The sequence below is a fragment of the Mirounga leonina genome, unplaced genomic scaffold (genome assembly GCF_011800145.1).
Source record: "Mirounga leonina isolate KUSES-001 unplaced genomic scaffold, KU_Mleo_1.0 Mir_173, whole genome shotgun sequence".
In the NCBI taxonomy this organism is placed as follows: domain Eukaryota; kingdom Metazoa; phylum Chordata; class Mammalia; order Carnivora; family Phocidae; genus Mirounga; species Mirounga leonina.
The window spans coordinates 17,689,590-17,703,612 of record NW_023270447.1 but is presented as its reverse complement, the minus strand read 5'-3'; the positions used below and the strand labels follow the sequence as shown (position 1 = coordinate 17,703,612).

The 14,023-nt window shown below is 34.3% G+C and overlaps 1 protein-coding gene across 3 annotated transcripts in view; it reads right to left on the bottom strand.

The window, feature by feature from the left end:
- Positions 1–938: 938 nt before the first annotated feature.
- Positions 939–14,023, bottom strand: part of GLMN (glomulin, FKBP associated protein) — a 31,816-nt gene continuing 18,731 nt past the window's right edge. For 2 of the 3 annotated variants that reach the window (XM_035018036.1, XM_035018037.1), the window contains exons 8-19: positions 13,818–14,005; positions 11,948–12,001; positions 10,309–10,339; positions 10,115–10,204; positions 8,963–9,004; positions 8,444–8,517; positions 6,926–7,010; positions 6,316–6,425; positions 5,536–5,599; positions 1,960–2,083; positions 1,295–1,377; positions 939–1,194 (exon numbers count right to left, since the gene is read on the bottom strand). In XM_035018036.1, the coding sequence (XP_034873927.1) occupies positions 1,078–1,194; positions 1,295–1,377; positions 1,960–2,083; positions 5,536–5,599; positions 6,316–6,425; positions 6,926–7,010; positions 8,444–8,517; positions 8,963–9,004; positions 10,115–10,204; positions 10,309–10,339; positions 11,948–12,001; positions 13,818–14,005 (1,062 nt within the window). In that variant the 3' untranslated portion in view covers positions 939–1,077. The remainder of the gene's footprint in view (positions 1,195–1,294; positions 1,378–1,959; positions 2,084–5,535; positions 5,600–6,315; positions 6,426–6,925; positions 7,011–8,443; positions 8,518–8,962; positions 9,005–10,114; positions 10,205–10,308; positions 10,340–11,947; positions 12,002–13,817; positions 14,006–14,023) is intronic. The other variant, XM_035018038.1, reaches the window with a different exon arrangement.

Here is a 14,023-nt window from a genome sequence, read left to right as displayed (position 1 = left end):
AAAGTAATTACCAGTTAAATTATAATGTTCAAATATATATTTAAAGATTTTTAAAAAATTTAAAATAATAAAATGTATATGATCAAAAATGATTTTCAGTTTTGTTGATAATCCATTTAATGTTTAGAAAAAACTGGTACATATATTATAAAACTCAGATGCAGTTCCTTAGTGATACAAATTAAGTTGGATGGAAAATATTTACTACAAAATAAAAACACAGCATTTTCTAACTAGCCCCTTAGACTAAAGGAAAAGTCACATACACTTTTTAGCTTTTCCACAAGGGCTGCCAGTATTTCTAAAATTAATGTTTGCAGATGCTTTCATATTATAAGTGCTGCTAGAGAGGTGGTGATGGACTCTGCCCCCTAGACTCCTCCTGAGGTAGGGAAAGAAAGAGAAATTAAGGGGTGCCTGGTTGGCTCAGATGGTTAAGCATCTGCCTTCGGCTCGGGTCATGATCCCAGAGTCCTGGGATCGAGCCCCACGTCCGGCTCCTGGCTCAGCGGGGAGCCTGCTTCTCCCTCTGCCTCTCCCCCTGCTTGTGCTCTCTCTCTCCCTCTCTCTCTCTGTATCTGTGTGTCTCGAATGAATAAATAAAATCTTAAAAAAAAAAAAAAGGGAAATTAAGAGAAGCAGCCAACTGGCCTAATTGAAAACCTCTCCTGTATACTTTTACAGTGGTGTGATATCCTATTTGACACCAGGAATTCTGAAGTGTAACAAAGCATCTAATTGGAACGTAAAGTGTAAAATGTATTTATAAATTCACTACAACTGTATGAATGAGGGCAATACAACTACATTTTATGAGATTATAATACAAAATTATTAGTTTGTATTGGATTTTCAACAGAATTTAGAATACATATTTGGGCATTATTTACCATGTAAACTATCTTTTTAAAACCAAAGACTACTACTGATCCATAATGTGTCATCACAGAAACCAGTATGAGAAAGGCTACCTTTATTTTTCTAGCAGTGTCTTACAGAAAAGTTTTTATAAGGGTATTAAATAATCATAATGGAAAATACAGTATTTTACTAGTTTTTATTTAGGAAATGGAGGTTTCACTTTATCCCAATATTTTCTTCAGGAGTAGACTTTGTTTTTATTTCAATGAGTTCTTCTACTCGAGCCAGAACACTTTCAATCAAATCAAATGTGAAAAGAGCTGAATGTAGGACCTGCAGTGCCAAGGGAAATTAGTGTTATATTAATGTTGCTGTTAAAGCAAAAAAACAAAAGTCTTCAGCTGGATATAGCTTAGGAAAATTTCAGATCTACCTTAAGCTGCATTTCAGGAGGCATATTAGGGATCTCTTCTCCACCTACAGTTACAGAACAAAGATCTTTAGACTTCTGGACTTCTGTAAGAGAAGAAAAAAAAAGTGTCACATTTAACCATTAAAACAAATCTCAGATTTCAGTAATTTATAAGCTACTTTCATTATTATACCCATTACACTAAAAAAAAAAATTCTAGTAATGCCTGTAAGAAATACTCCATAGCTATACAGAAAAGAGCATAAATTATAGAATTGCTTGCTGACTTTAAAAAGTAATTCTGGATCTAAGATTCTTTTTTGTAATTTGTACAGATTTACTTGAGGGTGAGGATGGACAGAGCCATACCCAAGTTAGTGTAATATCCAAACAAATATTTGTAATACAATTATATTCTTAATCAGAATTTGATTTTAATCTGGTTTTAAACCAGAATATGCTTCAATTTGGTTTAAATCTTTGTTAACCCAATTTCAGTGTTAACTGGCTTACAGATCTGCTAAAAATCATTTTAATTATAAATAAAATGACTTAGCTGTCATGGTTCCATGTTAGAAAATAAACAAGTATGAGATGAAAAAGGTCTTTATTTTGAATATAACTGACAGTTCTAAAATTTGACTAATTTTTAGATCTAACCAAAAATGAAATTGCACATTACCAACCTTGGCTATTTTCTTGGCTATTTTTAATTTCTGCTTCATAATGTGCTTTTGACATATTAAGTCCTGTATGGAGTGGCTTTAAGAAATTATTCTCAATCTTTCCAAGTTCTGTCCATAATCCAGTCTGTTCAGAAGAATTAATGAAAGAATTAGTTATTTGGTTCAACATTTCTTGATTGCCTACTATTATTAAACACATGTTGAGAGTTGGAGAAACAAAAATAAAATCTAATTCTTGCCTTCCAAGATAGTTTCCTATTTAATAAATACGTTCATTATTACATCTAGTTATTTTATGTGAATACCAATACAAACAAAAATGTACTTTGGACAGTGTACTCATTAATACACCATTTGGACAGCTCCTGATTTTTGAGATCTGTAACTCACAAGTTTTATACATGAGAAAATTATTTGAGAATAATCCTTAATGATGAGACATTTCTTTTCCTGTAAAAACCATCGCTACAATGACTACATTATATATTCCTTTAACTCATGACCTTTCAATTGATATCCTTGTCACAGATCTTGTTCTAGAGGATTCCCTCCCTTACCTATTGATAGAAACATTTTTTTTAAAAGATCTTATTTTTTGAGAGAGCAAAAGCGAGAGGGAGAAGCAGTCTCCTCGCTGAGCAGGGAGCTCAATGTGGGGCTTGATCCCAGGACCCTGAGATCACGACCTGAGCCAAAAAGGCAGACACTTAACCAACTGAGCCACCCAGGCGCCCCGATGGAAACATTTCTAACACAAAGTTGTTAATGAACTTTCTGGTGATCAATGTAGACAGAGATTTTACCTGCCTAAGATAGCTTAGGTTTATTCTGTCATCCATATTATAAGTTTTTATTCCAAGAGCATTTCCTCCTATAGTACTTAAAGGAGAGTCATAAAGTCTTAATTTTATTAGGAAGAAAGGGAAATGGGAGGGGAGGGGCTGGAGGTAGGGGAGAAAGAAGGAGAAATGGAGAGTGAGAGAGGAGACAGAAGAGGAAAGAAAAAACTGAGTAGAAGAATTAAGTTTCCAGGTACTTTTTTTTTTTTTTTAAAGATTTTATTTATTTGACAGAGACACAGCGAGAGAGGGAACACAAACGGGGAGTGGGAGAGGGAGAAGCAGGCTTCCCACAGAGTGGGGAGCCCGATGTGGGGCTCGATCCCAAGGCCCTGGGATCATGACCTGAGCCGAAGGCAGATGCTTAACGATTGAGCCACCCAGGTACTCTTTACAAAGAAAGTATCTTAGGTAAAAAAAGGGAAACTTAGGAACCCAATTATCCTTAACTAGAAGTTGACCACTTGAAAACCTGTTTTGTAATCAACTTTTGATTATTCAGTTTTAAATACTTAATATCTTTTATCATGTATACAAACATCTATAAAATTGATTTTATTCATAATTCATAATTATATAAAGGTTCTCAAACTTCAATGTGCTAATTAAAAATGTAAATTTCTGTGCTTTACTTGGTGACTGAGTAGATTTAGGGCTAAACCCAGGAATTTACATTTATATGCATAAAGGAATACCCAGGTGATTTTGATTAGGACTGTATGTTAAGATACAATGATCTAAAATGGCCCCATCCAATGCCAATGAGAAACTGAATTCTTAATTAAATTTTTTTGATTCACATTTTAAATATTCAGATATGGCTACTAAATATTTTATTTATTTGAGAGAGAGAGCACGGGCAGGGGAGGGAGGGCAGCAGGCAAAGGGAGAAGCAGACGCCCCCCTGAGCAGGGAGCCAGATGTGGGGTTTAGTCCTAAGACTTCGAGATCATGACCTGAGCTGAAGGCAGATGCTTAACTGACTGATGCACTCAGGCGCCCCTTGTTTTTGTTTTTAAAGATTTTAAGGCAATAAAATCGTGGAAAAATTAGGTTACAGAAAATCTGTTGTGCACTCTGTTCAGCATAATTCCACAAATCTTTCATATGATGAACTAATAATTTTAGAAGCATGTAGGAGTGTAAAAGCTATGGAAGTAAGAATATTTTCTTATAATAAGGTTACTAGATACTTAAAAAATACTACAAAGAAAATCATTTTAAGATTTATCTTCAATGTCTAGAAAAAGTAACTTAAGAATTAAAAAAATAGTTATAAGGATGAAAATAAAAATGTGAAGTTTTCACAAATGTTTGCTTTTAATTTTTCCCAAGTAGAATCACTTATGTAGTAACGAAAGTTTTTTCAGTTCTAAAGCTTACCTATATAATTCAAAATGCACTGTAGCCTATCTCAAAAAAGGAAGACTACGCAGTTCTAAAAACAGTGAAATTTATTGCCAGAACAGACTGGGACCTCGCAAAAGATACAGTCAACCATGATAATGAGGAAATAAAAGAAGGAACTAATACACAAGGCATATGTTTCAATAAATGAAAACCCAAAACATGGATTATATGGAATTATATGTATGTGTATATATATGCCAGATACTTACAGCTTTTTTCCTAAAAGCAAATCTGCATACATTATATAATTCAGTTTTTAAAAATTCCTAATACTTGTGGCCTTTACAATCTCCCATGGTTTCCCTTGACCCTGCTTTCATTCAACATATTACAATATCAATTTAGAACAAAAATAGGTAAGCGGGCAGATGGGAAAGTATATGAGTAGATAGGACAGAAAGGGATAAAAATTATTATGGGCTGTGTATTAGAATAAATTACTGTAATTCAAAACAACTAACATTTAAAGATACCTAGCAAAATAAATAAATAAATAAAGATACCTACCAAACAGAACACTAGGTATAAAAACTAAGTTGGTTTTACCAAGAGAGACGGAGGTTCAAGAAAAGTTTTGTGAAGCTGAAGTGTGAGAGAAGATGCCTATAACTTATGCAGAGAGATAAAAGGGTGAAGGGATATAGGGTGCAAAGGGGAATGACTTCTGGAAAGAATGAGTCAGCTGACAGCAACCCAAAATAGTAGGAAAAGAAATGGATTATTATTCAATTATGAATCACTTTGTTTTGTATTTGAATGATCCTGTTCTTAATTTTCCTATATACCTTTCTGATTGCTTCTCAGCTTTTCATCTGACTAGTTTAGCGCTCAGCATGCTTAACAGGTCAAAAATAGGTACTGGTAGGGGGTGCCTGGGTGGCTTACTCGGTTGAGTATCTTTTTTTTTTAGATAAAATCTAAAGTCTAAAATCTAAAAAAAATGCTTCAATTAGTCATATCTGGTGAGGGGCTATCAAATTATCAGATGATTTTATTTTAGACAGCTTAGACTTAAATCATGACCTATAGGTGGAGGCAACTGAACAAGACACCCAAACATATGCACACTCCAAAAATTTAGTTAACTCAGGACCTGCAACATATCTTCCTGACAGGGCTAAGCAATGCTTGCAGCAAGATAGCAGAGGTTCAATAGGAAAAGGAAAGGGAAGCTGGGGGTGGGGTGGTAAGGGCTCCTGGGAATTAGAGTAACTTCAGGTTTTAGAATAACTGCTGGTACTTCTCCTAGCCTTTGTTGTTGGGTAAGATAATACTGGCTCATGCATTTTGAATATACTGTTTCTTTAAAAAAAAAAACCTCACTTACTTGATTGTCTTTCTCATTATCTTTGATAACCAAATATCTCAATAAATTTAATGAAGCCATTATCCTGTTAATTAAAAATATATAATTTGTTACAGTACGGTTTTATATAATCAGCAATTTCAATGAATAAAATAAGTTAAAACCTAGGACATATTTTTACAGTTATGTTTGCCATTAGAAATTATTCCCCTTAACACATCTTTTGGAGTAGTAATTATCACTCTTGTTCTCCAAGTTCACAAAATACAATTGTGAAAATTACTATTCTTTTCCCCTGAGGGAGCCTTGTTATCTTTAATACTTGAGAATAACATCCCTTACTGCCTGAATTTTAAGACTTCTTTTATAAGCTTACAACCACTTCTCATCATCCATGCTAGCAGACTGAAAGTAAAATTACATGTTGTCCTAGAAAACAAAACAATAAAACCCAAACCACATGTCTTTTATATAAGTTATATATATGAAATTCTTAGTTTTTAGTCACTATAATGACTAAATGCTATAGTTGCAAATCCCTATGAGTTGTGTATTGGAACGCAGGGCACATCATAGGTATAAAATCATCCTGCTGGTCATAATTTTGGAAAGGAATTTTTAATTTCATTTTTACACAGTATCTAATTACCTAAATATGAAAATCTTTATGTAATTTTATGAATTAGCCATAGATCAGAATGTAACAGGAAAATACATCTTATTTGTTTAGGTTTGCTAAGCAGGGGGGTTCCACATTTTATTGTGAATTTACTATGTGAACCTTAGTAATGGTCACCTTACCTATCTGAGTTTTGGAGTAAATCTGTTTCAGCACCCTCTGGGAGAAAGAGTACCAAATCTAGAAGTGAGATCAGCTGTGGGCCTGTAAACCATTTGTTGTTATGTGTTCTCTGAAAAGCAAAATAAAAATTGGGAAAGGTTTTAAATAACAGTTGATTAATTCATGTGTTTTTCTAATACCTTCATACTATAAAAATAAACATTACACATTTAAAATATACTTTTTAAACTTTCATTTCCATTCTTTCACACTCTTTGTAGACACTGGGAACAAAATGCCAGTTGAAAACATTGATATATTCTTTCTGTTTTCAATATAGAATTACTGACTATTCATAAACAGAGTAGACTTAAGTTTCCATTAATATTTCAGAAGTATAGAGCAAAACAAAGTCATATTCTCAGCTCAAAGAATTAACACTATTTAAATATATAGTTAACAAAATTTCAAAATTCAGGTTTTTAAAAAACAGAAATGGTGAATAAATATGCCCTAACACTAGATATAGAAAAAGTCCATAGGGTAAAGTCCACATTAATGTATTCCACAAATGAATGAATATATCCTACAAAATAAAAAAGATAATCAACACCTTAGCTATGCTCTTACCTTTAATGACACATCAATTTGATTTTTGATATTCTGAATAATGAAAGCCTCCACACCTGAATGATTACTTGTATTCAATAAGCACCTTAAAAGCAAAATTACAATACATTTGAACTTATCCTCAACTGCATTATACTTAAATGATGATGAAAATTTTACAAATTCAAATGGGCCATGTATTATTTCTAGAAATACAACAATCAGTGAAGACAGTAATGTGTCAACCAATTACCAAGTCACTTGTGGGTTCTTGCTGTAACCGGCAAATTCTATTTTTTTTTTTTTTTTTAAGATTTTATTTGTTTGACAGAGAGACACAGCGTGAGAGGGAACACAAGCAGGGGGAGTCGGAGAGGGAGAAGCAGGCTTCCCGCGGAGCAGGGAGCCCGATGCGGGGCTTGATCCCAGGACCTTGGGATCATGACCTGAGCCGAAGGCAGCCGCTTAACGACTGAGCCACCCAGGCGCCCCCGGCAAATTCTATTTTAACTGGATCTTTCCAACAAGAAATTTCTATTAAACCTAATGTGAATCTTTTGTGCATATAGTTGCAATGACTTGACATGGCAAAAATGGGGACTAGTATATAATAGCCTAAAAACTCCCAGAATTACTCCCTGTGAAAGTAGACTAGTCTTGTTAGACTAACTTAATTACAAAAAAAGGAAACTCAGTATAAATGGCTTAAGAAGAAAGGGGGATTTCTTGGTAGGGATATAGGTAGATAAGAACAGGAAAGCTGGTATAAGACCTAAGCATCAAATTAAAATTTCATAAACCTGGTCTAAGTCTTATCAATAGAAGTGAAGATGGGATCAAGGATGCTAGTATTGGCCAATCCTCAAAAAACACTTCTTGGCACATTGACATTGCCCAAATCTATTTTTAACTCATTTTTATTTACTACCAGGTATGTCAACAAACTAGGTCAACAGGCCAAATTCAGCCTGGTGCCTGTTTTCTTTTATTGGAACACAGCCACCCCCCACTAAAGAGACAAAGTTGAGTAGTTGCAACAGAGACCGTGTGATACATAAATGTGTATTTGCTATTTGGCCCTTTATACAAAAGTCTGCTGCTCTTTAACTTGGAAAGTTGCTAGAATCTTTTTCCCCTTAAACAGCACTATTAATAATCTCTACTATTAACTTACAGTGAATAGCCTATCAAAGTTATAACTCCAGAGTAATTAATTTCAACAGTGAATAATGGAGATTATTGACATGTAAAGTTCTAGCAGGAGCCTTATCAATCTCTTATTTAATCTCTCTCTAGTCTTTTAATTTTAGAATATTTCAATTAGTTGAACTGAAATACTATTATTCATATAATTTGTATCTATAATATTTGACTAACCCTTCTCTACCTATAGGGATAAAAAAATTTATTATAATAAGGCTTCCAAGTAGAGTCGACTTACATGTAAAACATACTTAAATACTATAACCTGGAATAATTAAATGGCATTAATTTGGTTTTTAATCAACTACACACTTGACAACCATTCCTGATACCTACCTAAATAACGTATATTTGCCTTGTGAATCCAACTTGTTAATATACAGTTGAAGCATAGCTAAACTCTTTTTCCTCTAAAATAAAACAAATAATATTGTTACATAAAGTGGAGATTATAGTTGACTCTTGAACACGAGGAGTCTCAAATGTGCAGGTCCACTTATGAGCAGATTTTTTCGATAAAGTGTAATACTGTAAATGTTTTTTTCTTACGATTTTTTTCTTATAATTTTCTTAACATTTTCTTTTCTCTAGCTTACTTTAGTGCATGCATATAGTATATAATACATATAACATACAAACTATATGTTAATCAACTCTTGTTATCAGTAAGGTTTCTGGTCAGTAGGAGGCTATTAGTAGTTAAGTTTTTAGGGAGTCAAAAGTTATACATGGCTTTTCGACTGTGCTGGAGGTTAGCACCCCTAATCCCTGTGTTGTTCAAGAATCAATTATAAACTATTCATTAAAATTTCCCACTGTATTTCATTATTATTTAGTCCCAAAACATTTACATACCAATGTCTCAATGGGGCAAAGTGTCATTACTTTGACTAAGCCCTGGAAATTAAAAAAAAAAATTCAGATATTAATAGATTACACTGACAATAGACAACTATATTATCAATGGTGGGTACTAAAATTTCAGAGAAGTGAAGGTAGGAGATATAAAAATTAAGTAAATTTTTCCCTGAGCCTCTTTATTTTTTTTTTAAAGATTTTATTTGCGAGAGAAAGAGGAACATGAGCAGGGGTTGGGGGTGGGGGGGGACAGCAGGAGAGGGACAAGCAGACTCCCCACTGAGCAGGGAACAAGATTCGAGGGCTCCATCCCAGGAGCCTGAGATCATGACCTGAGCTAAAGGCAGATGCTTAACTGATTGAGCCACCCAGGTGCCACTCCCCAAGCCTTTCATTCCACTCTTACATCTAAGGAAACTAAGTTCAATCCATTTTGTAATTAAAACTGAGGGGTGTTACAGAGCGTAAATTTAGAAGTCAACTGTAATTTACAATTTTGTCTAGAGTGGCAAAAAATGAAATTAGACATGTGAAAATATAATCCATTCATTAAAAAACAATCAGTGTTAATTTAGTAACAATAGCCATGTTCTTCTATTTAAACAGTGGAAAAACATGTTTCTACATCAACATCTTAAGACCTACCTGGCTATTATAACTAACAAATAGTACAAAGTAAAATAAATCACAGGAGGAAAAAACAAAATGTCTTTCTAGTAATGAGTCCATGCACCCCTTGATGGAGTCCTTAGGACTTGAGTTTATGAGTAAAGGAGTTTCATTTCCAAGGTCCCTACAGAAACAAAGTGCCAAAGAAGAAAATTATGTTTTTCCACTAAGTGTTATGCTGTCAACTATGATAGCCATTAGCCACATATAGCTATTTAAGTTTAAATTAATTTAAATTAAATTAAAAATTCAGTTCCTTAATCAACTTTAGCCACATTTCAAGTGCTCAGTGTGGCTAGTGGCCTTCATACTGATCAGAGCTAGAACACTTTCACCATCACAGCAAGTTTTACTGGACACATGGGACTAGAGTTTTCAAAGGATATGGAGAAAAAGTAGGAGAGGAGTCTGAAAAGACCTTTACTTAAGTTCAAAATAGGAAAAGGGCTATGTCAAAATTAGAATACACATTTTACTTACCTGAGGTACAGTAAGAAAGCTCTTGATTTCTAAGTACTGGTGAAGTAGACCGTTGTCTTCTATTCTCAATAAACCATTCTCCAACAGATCCTACAGGTTAAAATATATGCAGAGATACATATATAGCGAAATCAACAGCTGTATTTGTTGACAATGGCTGTATGTAAATTACAATGGGCGCAAATGAATCTTACCACTCCTTTGGAGAAAACAGACTCTTCTGTTCTGGAAGAGAATATTAAAATTTATCAACATGGCTTTCTTTTTTTTAAAGATTTTATTTATTTGACAGAGAGAGAGATAGCGAGAGCAGGAACACAAGCAGGGGGAGTGGGAGAGGGAGAGAAGCAGGCTTCCCGCAGAGCAGGGAGCCCGATGCGGGGCTCGATCCCAGGACCCTGGGATCATGACCTGAGCCGAAGGCAGACACTTAACAACTGAGCCACCCAGGCGCCCCTCAACATGGTTTTCTAAACTGCTTTAGAATGATTCTTCATTTTAGGATAAATAAAGCAAAAATTGAAATTTAAAGACTTTAAAAATATATATCATTAAGGAAAAATTCTGTTGAAGAACTTAGTCAAAATTCTTAATCCATGTTTGATCTGTCTTTTGACTTGGTTACTGACATCTGAATCTGACCAAAATCTGCCCTCTCAGGGCTTCTTTCATAGTAACAAATCAATAGATCTTCAACAGCAAGTGCTAAGAAACCAATTATACATGATATACTATGTATTCCAGTTGATTAATCTGTAAACTCTTTCCCATTCTTTTTATACAAGAAGTAAATGCTTTCCATTTATGATAATATTTTCTTAAAGGTGTATAATCTTTGTTAAGTAAATATTTAAGCTCTGTGGCAAAAAATTTTATCTAAGGCCTAAGTTCGTATTCTAACCATGCAAGGAGTTAAAACTGTTGTTTTTGTTTAATGACTAAATAGTTTGGAAATCTTAAGAATATAGAACTTAAGATTCAAATTAATACATATTCTCATTGTATGAATATAAGAGACTAAAAAGAATGTAAAATCATTAAGACATACATAATACAATAAATTTACAGAGTTAATAACTACTCGTGCCAGGAGACCCTTGGAAATTCCTGCCTTGTAGGCCGAGGCTTTGGACATTTGCCATGTTACAAATCTTCCTTCACCTGGGAAGAGATGGGATTGATAAACTGTCACTAATGTTCCTATAGGATACTACTGAAAGGTCCTGATTGATTGCAAGAGATAAATTTAAACATGTTACAAGAAAACACAAAGCGTATAGAGTTTTGCAAAATTCTTAAATATCTATCTGGAAGAATTATACATATTTGTCACTTTGTAATTTTTTTAAAGAGAAAGACTTGTATTCTTAATGCCTCAAATAAGAAAAGTTATTGGATATAATCACTGTCAATAATCTAATAATCTAAGTTATAAAAAGGTGGGGTCAAGGCACCTCCTTCCTTTCAATGCAGTTCAGATTGTGTCCATGAAGCAAAAACATGGATAAATTTCTTTTACTGACCACCTCTTCTTAGATTAAGGAGGCTGCAGTGGGAGAGAGGTGTTTTAATCTACCAACTTTTAAAATAAGAGAAGAAACCTCAGAAGCATATGACTGGAAATTACCTTAGAAGACAGTATTTTAATATTTAAAAGAGATTTTTTTTGTTGTAAAACCTCTTTGACTCATTTTTGTCTCACGTTTACATCACTGTTTTATAAAATAACCAATTAATTAGGGTCTGGCAAAGAGAAGGTAGTCTCCCCCACTCTTAACAAGAACTACTTTAATACCACTATTTAATTCTGAGATGCCATCTAAATGATCTTACCTTTGCAAAAAGACTTCAATATGCCCCATATTAAATTGCAAAAGGTACGATGGGCTAAAATAGACAACATATATATATATGTATATATCATCACATACACGTACATTTTTAGAAATTTTATATACATAAACACTGTTACGGGTTGAATTGTGCCCCCCTCTAAAAAGAAATATTGGAATCCTAACCTCTAGAAAGAACCTCAGCATATGACATTATTTGGAGATAGGGCCACCTTATTTAATTTTTTTAAATTGGGATGAACAAGAACCTCCCCACCCTGGAGATAAAGTGAAGTCATTAGTGTGAGCCCTAATCTGGTACAACTGGTGTCCTTATAATAAAGGGAAATGTGGACAGACATACACAGAGAGAATGCCATATGAACATGAAGGCAGAATGGAGTGATAGATCTACAAGCGAAGAAACATCAAGGATTGCCAGCAAACCACCAGCAAACAGGGGAGAGGCATGAAACAGATTCTCCCTCAGAGCCCTCCGAAGGAACCAATCCTGCCCACACCCTGACCTTGGACTTCTATCCTCCAGAACTATGAGACAAAAAATTTCTGTTATTTTAAAACTATCCAGTTTGTGGCATTTTATTATGGCAGCCTTAGCAAACCAACATACATACCTAAGTCGTTCTGGTGGTAGTATGATGAAGAGTACAGGCTCTAGGGTCAGATGGAACTGTCTGGAAGGCAGCTGTGCTAAACCACTATCCCACCACCACCTACTCAGAACGGTTTGAATCTACCTATCCCACTAGTTAAGTTGTATGGTATTGACTGGTATCCTAACTTGTCTAAGCCTGTTATTTTCATCTGTAAAATGAGAATGCTCTATTTCATAGTATTGTAAAGATTAGATAATGCATACAAAGCTGTCTGCATATTGTTTAATACATGGTGAACATGAAAGTCGTAACAATTATTGCAGTATTTACATAGAAATATATCCCCAGGTATATTCATACATAAATATATAAATGCACACAAAGAGATACACCTATGGCCTGCAAGACAAGCAAGCACGTAATCCTTATTATCATGGATATTAAAGTCCAAAAGGTATTACATTATAAAATTATATGTTTATTTAAAAAATAATTTTGATAAACTTTATGGAAAAAGGAGGACAAGGTTAAGATAATTACAACAGTTGGGTGATGAGAGAAGACCTTCCTCATAAAGTGATATTTAAGGTTAGAGATGGTCTAAGCATATACAAAGGCCCTATTGCAGAAAGGTTCATGACACATTTGAGTAAGAAACCAAAAAAAGGTCTGTGTTACTGGAGCATAGTAAACAAGACAAAAGGTGTAGAAGGTGAACCAGGACAATCAAGCAGGGACCAGATTATGCATAAGCTTGTCTCATGTCAAGATTTTTAGACTTTAAAGCAATAAATAGCCACTGAAGGGTTTTCATTAGGGACTACTCTTAGTGTTTTGAAAGAGCTGGATTAAAAGGGACTGAGGTTGGATATATAAATACTCAGGATTACATGAGTAATACAGTTAAAAGAAGATGGCAATTTAGACCACTCCATGGGTAACTGACTAGTTCCCTCCCTTATAAACCAGGATGATCCCAACAGCTTCAAAACCAAGCCCAACGGTTTGGCTTCACACTTTGAGTCTTGTCCCCATGATTATGTCTGTTTCAACCCTCCCCTCCCCCCCCAACACCTTTTCACTCTTTGAGTACTACTGGCTTTAATAGATGATAGGCAGTAATATTAATAAAAATAGCTTTTGTTTATACTTCATTTAAAATGTATTAGTACATTAATAAACATATACTGGGAATTAGATTGAGTTTGATACTCCTTTTAGAATTACATGAAGAAACCAAACATTAATTCCTACCTTAAGACCATTGGAAGCTGATCAATACTGATGCCCTGTACAAATACCAGATAGGCCAGAGAAGCCATAGAGTCTGCTAACTGTTTGTCTTCTTCTTCCTCAAATTCAAGATAGTCCCAAGTCCTCTTTTTCCTTCCATGATTAAAAATCATTTTGGGAAAAGGATGTCCAATTGCTGATAAAAAGCCCTGTGAAACAGATAAAAA